General features: G+C 38.2%; 1 protein-coding gene across 1 annotated transcript; it reads right to left on the bottom strand.

Moving 5' to 3' along the window:
• Nucleotides 1–1585: 1585 nt before the first annotated feature.
• LOC306875828 (Krueppel-like factor 5) lies at nucleotides 1586–6587 on the bottom strand. Its single transcript, XM_079426574.1, has 4 exons — nucleotides 6334–6587; nucleotides 4490–5291; nucleotides 3847–3906; nucleotides 1586–3211 (listed from the first exon to the last, which is right to left on the bottom strand). Exons 2-4 carry the CDS (start codon nucleotides 5277–5279, stop codon nucleotides 3033–3035), a joined length of 1029 nt encoding a protein of 342 aa, XP_079282700.1. The 5' UTR covers nucleotides 5280–5291; nucleotides 6334–6587; the 3' UTR covers nucleotides 1586–3032.
• Nucleotides 6588–6841: the final 254 nt, after the last annotated feature.

Genomic DNA, 6841 nt, shown 5'->3' on the forward strand with positions numbered 1-6841 from the left:
TATTAAATTAGAAGACAGTTATTTGAAATTGTGGTAATATTTCACAATATTACTGTAATTTTGTTAAAATAAATGCAGCCTTGGTGAGCGTCATTTTAAAATCTCCAACATTTTGATTTGTTAGAATATTTATCCACACAACTTCAGGGCCTTTTTATAACTATAAACATATGATGAGCAAATAAAACTGAGTCAGATGAACAACATATAAATAGAATTACTCTATTTTCTGAGTCGTATGAAACATTTCCACTGCTATTGCTTTCAGTGTGATAACTCAATAGTTTTCCCTCAAGGGTATGAGCAACATCACAGCGATCCTTTAAGTTCTTTCAGTAAATGGCATTCACTAAAGAGGATCACAGCTGAGCTACTGTTTGATCCATACGCTCATCTGCAAAGATCACCTAAATGTCAGGTCAAATAGTGAATTATTGTTCCTTTCCATGAAAGAAAATAAATGAGTTCCCTATTGACACAGGGCTTTTCAAAGAAACATGAAGGCATTGACTTCACGATAACAATCTTCCTCAGAGACAAAGCAGCTGGGCTGATTCCAGGCATGTTTAACAAGTATTATATAACACAGAATCTTAAAGTTACTAGCCGGCAATCACTAATAATCAAATAGCATCACTCTGTTTGGCCAGCGAGTCTTTACTTTGAGGCACTATGTGACATGTGCTGACTTAGCATGCAGCTAACATGCTAACCTCTCCTAAAAAGAGGCCAGACAAATAAAACTCACACTATACGCTGGACAATACATCGTCAAAAGTGGTAACCGTCTTGTATTTTCTTTAAAAATTGTACCTTTATTTGATAAACTAAAAAAATCCTCCACCATTCCATCTTAGCTTTTGTTAGCATACATATTTCTGAAGTTCTGTGATATAATCCTGGAGAGAAGGTTTCTTTAACAATACAACAACAAAGTCTATTCACTTGGTGTTTTTGGTGTATTTGTTCAGAATCGGTCGCTTATGTAAGAACTGATTCAGAAAATAATATACACCCTAGTGATGAAAAGAATGTATTGTGAAAATGTCGCTGTATTTTCATGACTGAGGCCTTTCTACTATTACTCAGTGATTTGTATACAGGCTAGATAATTATAGTATCAATTTAATTGGGTGTTACCACTCAGTACCATCAACTTTTAACTCTTGAGATTTCAAATCTGACAACCCGTATTAGCAACTGTAACCGCACCTCCATTTATTCACCTAATCACCTGCGAGCCAGGATGGCTGGACACTCCAGTTTAACCTGACAGACTAAGACTTTAAAGACCTGCCTCCATACTATGTGTAATAATAGTAATGATGTATGCATTTAACATTAACTGTACTCATCTAAGTGCTGCAAATTAGAGTGATTAATGGGTGTGTTTAACATTTTACACTTAAGCAGTTTGAACTTTTAATAACAGCAATTAGAGTTTTTCTCTTTCGGTTTTGGTCACCAAATGAAGAACTTCTAGTTACAAATCTAGAATAGAGCTATATGTTCTTCCTCTCTCTCTCTCTAAAACATATAAACATTGTGGATCCTCGTATTACATTACCTCAGATAAAAACATACTCCATATGTCCCCAATTTATTTTACTTCCATCTCAGGAACAACATCAGCTTGTCATGTGTAATGAGTCGCTTCTGTTACGCATTTGCAATCTCTGAAAAATAAGGCGGAAAACATTTGTATCAATGTAATGGAAAATAAGAGGTTTTATGGGGCCACACATACAGATGTAACACACGCCATAAGCCAAACCAACTAATGTAAACAATCAGCTGCCACATTGTTCCACATAATGCGGCCATTTAGAGCACTATTAATTTGAACAAAGATTTCTAAAACCACTTCCCAGTAACCCAGTGCACATTTCATGTAAGCGTTGAGTTACATTTTTATAAAACAAATAAAAAAAAATAATCTGTGCAAAATAAATACACGTTATATGTACATTTAAAGCTATCATTTATCCCAAACAAATGCATAGTAAGGAAAATAAACAACTATGGAAGTAATCGATATCCGACCTGTCCTCTTGCCAGGAAAGATACAGCATTTGTCCCACTCATTGCATTTCAGTAAAACACAGGAATTAACATAAAGGAGTTCAATCAATCTTCAGATTGTGCTCTTTCAAACAATTTGCCTACATAAAGCAAATCCTCTTCGAAACATATCATAGTTTGGACTTCATCCAACTCTTTGGTGTTCTGAAGCTACATTTAATTTTCTAATTACCCAGCGGCTCCTGCACAAATTTCTGAAGCTCTGTTTCTTATCAAGTGCTGCTTTTAAGAGACATTAATTAATTGTGACTCAGCGTTTGTGGCTCACATTCTCATGACTGTTCTGCAGTTTGGTTCTACAACCAAGACTACAGCGCATTTTATGATTTACCTTGTGATACAAGTACGAGTAGTCATTTACAGGAATATTCTGGGTTCAATAAAAGTTAAACTCAGTTGATAGAACTTGTGGCATAATGTTCATTACCATAACTCATTTCAACTTCCAATTTCTGGGTTACAATAGAAGTCAATGGGGCCAATCTTGTAAACGTTAAAATACTCAATGTTTCAATAGTATAGCCACAGGATTAACCTTATTTTTATGTGTTTAACATGATCATCATTATGCCACAAATGAAGTCAATTAATCTTAACTTGTATTAAATCTGAAATATTGCTTTAAAGAAGATTAAAACAAGTTCTTGAACGTTGTACATTTTACACGGCACAAGGTAAAAAAGGCACATTAAAAGTAGTTAGTCATAAATGATGACCTCAAAGTATGCAGACAAACAAAGAAACAAGCAAACATGTCAAAAGAATGTTCTCATCAATTAGCTGGTTTTGTGACCACAGGAGCCGTACCAACGGCAGGGTTTGGTCCTGTTGTACCTGATGAACTGCCAAAACCCAAGATTAACCAACACACCCAAATCCTAATTAGTATCATCAACAGAGGTCCTGATAGCCCTCCCGTGGCAACGTCAGAACAACGAGAGCGGGCGGCTCTAGTTCTGGTGTCTTTTCATGTGGAGGGCCAGGTGGTCCGATCGGGAGAAGCAACGGCTACATACGGCGCACTGGAAAGGTTTGGCCCCTGTGTGCTTCCTGAAGTGGCGTGTTAGCTCATCAGAGCGGGCGAATCGCCAGTCGCAACCCTCCCATGAGCACTTGTATGGCTTTTCGCCTGCAACAAAACATGTCAATACAGGGTGAGGGGAGAACACCACCACAATTTGACAAGATAAAACACCGTGTTCTGCGTAATAATGGCAAGAAAATGTCTTTCTATAGGGTCACACTCATAGGCTGCACGCAATAAGCCTGACCGGCATAGGTTCACAAACAAATGTCAAATCCTTTTTAGTGAATCAAATAAATGGAACACAACCACTGTAGTACCTTTCATGACCAAATTACCCTTATGAGACAGTCCTTTTAACGAATCATTCAAAATGACTCAGACAAGTAATCAGTCTTATAAATTCTTCTCCATATCAGTGACTTCAGAAAATCACTTCAGATGGTAAAGATACGTTTTGATTGTGTTGATTAGTATATCTGTTAAATAAATAATAGAACTGTATAGTTTGGGCCTGCTTTTAGAAGGTTTTGTGCAAAATTTTCAGCATTTGCTGAGAGAGAATTTTCAGACAAAATGTACTAAATGACTCAAAATCTAACCCAGAGCTTGTGAATTCTCCGGGTTTATTACTAACATGTTTTTTTTATATACTAAATTAAATATACTAGTTATTGTCACACAAATACTATGTGAGAGCAATACCACACCAACAATTGTGTGATTATTAAATGTCTTACCTGTGTGAGTACGTAAATGGGCCTTCAAATGTGAGGACTTGGTGTAGACCTTCTTACATCCTGAAGTATAAGAACACAATAAATGTTAATACATACCATAACTTTTAACATTAAAGCTCATATCCATTTCATAAACATTATTTGGATAGTTCACTAAAAATGAATATTCTGTTAATTAATTTCTTCAACCTAATTTCGTTCCAAGTCTCAGTGTTTTTGTCCATAAAAAAAGTCAAAGAAGTTCTTCAAAATATTTTCTAGGGTGTTCAACAGAAAGAATAATGTCACGTAGGCTTGGAACAACAAGATGGTGAGGAAATTTCCATTTTGGGGTGAACTACGCTTTGAACTAACTTTCTAGCCAGCTCTGACTTGTCCAGCAGCCTCATATACAATGTCAAAAGGTTTCACCATTGTGTCCTAAGCCTCTTAGTCAGTCAAAGTCCAACCTAGAGACCGGTAATTGCCCGAAGTTTAGTCATGTCAGTCCACAATATCTATTCAACAACATTAAATCATCTGAATAGCCATTTAAGCCTGCGCTGTGTCATATGGACTATGTGGAAAAAGCCGCAGCTTCCTTTTAAGGCCTTGAATGTTATTTCAAATAAAGTGTCTAGATGTTCAATAAATTCAATCTCACCTGGTACATCACAGTGATGTATTCTCCTTTTGTCTAGATCGGGATTGTTTCTGCGGTTGTATTGGGCAGGTACTGATTGTGTTTGGACAGAAAGTGCTGGTCCAGTGGTAAGACCTGCCATTTTAGATGCCATGCTGGCAGCATATGACGGAGGTGGCGATAAGTTCTGTATGATTTCTTTCCTCCTGTCCGGGCTGCCCGGTTCTGAGTTTGGAGGGGACGGTGGTAGATAAGCCGCCCTCTTCTGAGGATGCTGACCAAACTGGGTAGGTAGCGAATATCCACTGTTGCTCATATTACAATGCGGTCGTTCTGCAATCTGGCTGGGGTGTGTGTGAATGCCGTTATACGTCGGCATCGGAGGGCATGTGGCATTGTGGGAATTTGTGCAAGGGTGGCCACCATTGGGCTCGAGCTCTGAATTCAACAGCTGAAAAAGTGGAACGTCTGGGAATTCGAGGGACGGTGTCTCATGCTTGACGTAAACATTGCTACCCGTTTCCGTAGCTGGGCTGTAGAGGTTTGTGTACTCTGGATGCGTAATGGCGGGTGCAACCGAGCCGTGGCAACTGGAGTAGTTGAAAGACGAATGCGGAGGTTCTGTCTTTATCTGTGGCACCCCAGACCTCACAGGTCTACACATGCTGGTCTGTAGGTAGGTGACGTCTGGTAAAAAAACATTCATGTTTATGCTGTATGGTGTGCCTTGGTCCATCGTGAGGGAATTGTCTTGACAAAACTTCTTATGGTCTGACAATGCGTGAAACTGAGGCGGCAGGTATCCATCCATGTCTCTTTTGATCTGAGGAACAGAAAAAATGGGTTTTCATTCATCACAAAAACACACAATACATGAACAGAAACAAGTTTGTTCGGCTATATCCAACAACAAACCTTCAAAATATAGCAAAAAATCTAGGTTTAAGTGGTTAGCATGTCCCTGTTAGCCAAATGCTGTATCTGTAATCTTGCTGTATTCTACCAAAATCGCAATATTTCATTATGTTATAGTTTTACCATTGTCTGATTCTTTATTGGGCTTTTAAAAGCACAAACTGTGTACACAACACAATTCTGCTCTCTGAAGGTTTTGGGTCTGTGTGCATTCTTATGGTGCCATCAACATGATACTCTACACAGTCATTAGTCACATGGTATTTACCACTCAGCTGATTGGCTCAAAACATTGCATATATCCAGCTGAGCAACTGTCATTGACATGGCAACGTTAATGTATAGCTTTCTTCACTTGTTATATATAACCCTTTTGCATAAATCCTTTAAGCGTTCTAGTAAATAATGCAGAAATTCCTGAGAATTACAAGACAAGTTTGAATGCATAGAGGAATGCATCATCAACCTGACTTGACTCTTTTTTGTTGAGTGTGTTCACATGTATATCCACACTTTTAAACTCAAAGATCAGCTCAAATTTATTACAATTTCTGCAATTTTCAAGTCAACTTGTGTCCATCTCTAAATACACAGGCTTGTTGCTACCTTATAGGAAAGAAGGAACCCCCATACAAGCTCGCTCTCGCTCTCTCTCTCTCTCTGTCATCCATAAACTAGGAAATACTCCATCTGAATTTAGAGCCTACAGCTGCTCTGCTGTTATGGAGTTTTCAGATTAAGGTCAGTGCAGAGCTCGGCACAATTCATCCAGCATGCTTCATACAGTATAACGTACTGGAGAATACCATTTAGAAAAGATTACTATAAAATATTAGCTGTTCAGCGATTGTTATGTTTTAGATCAAAAGCATAAATAACACAGGCATTTAGGAAAGCTTGCCACCCAGCACTGTTTACCAGTGCAACATGCGATTACAGATTCACTCTACCAGAATGTGATGCTTTGATGGAGTGTCATTAAATCCACTGTAATCGTCCTCTCTCAATGCCTCGCGCAGTTCTTAGAGGTGTTTTATTCTAGCCGTGGATCCTGCTCAACAAAGCGTTGCCCATAACCGCATGTCCTCTGCTGAAATAAACTGGAGATCACGTCATTCAATATGCCGCAAATGAGAACGACAAGACAGCCAGCCAGAGATGTCAAGCGCTTTACGCGTTTGACAAGACAAATTACGCAACTGCCTCGTTTCAATGCCTCAAAACGGGGCGGGGCTTTGTCATCATACATTTAATAATTCACCCAAACAGGTTTTCAGGATCTGCAATAGTCTTGACAAGAAAATAAATGTAAAACCTAAACATGGGAATGCAATGTAATAAGGAAATAAATATATTATTATGGCTGTTGTAGCTGCCAGAACTTTACCATACAAATCCAGATCTTTTGGTGCTGTATATTTTTAGTGGTGTATTAAACCAAATCATATAATTTTTATA

Source organism: Barbus barbus, assembly GCF_936440315.1.
Source record: "Barbus barbus genome assembly, chromosome: 10".
NCBI lineage: Eukaryota > Metazoa > Chordata > Actinopteri > Cypriniformes > Cyprinidae > Barbus > Barbus barbus.

What these genes read in the sequence shown, in the direction of transcription:
- LOC306875828 (XM_079426574.1), bottom strand. Translation starts at nt 5,279, where the DNA reads ATGGATGGATACCTGCCGCCTCAGTTTCACGCATTGTCAGACCATAAG. An exon ending in ACATCACTGTGATGTACCAG is followed by an intron (nt 3,907 to 4,489) that starts GTGAGATTGAAT and finishes CTTATACTTCAG; the next exon opens with GATGTAAGAAGGTCTACACC. An exon ending in CCATTTACGTACTCACACAG is followed by an intron (nt 3,212 to 3,846) that starts GTAAGACATTTA and finishes GTTTTGTTGCAG; the next exon opens with GCGAAAAGCCATACAAGTGC.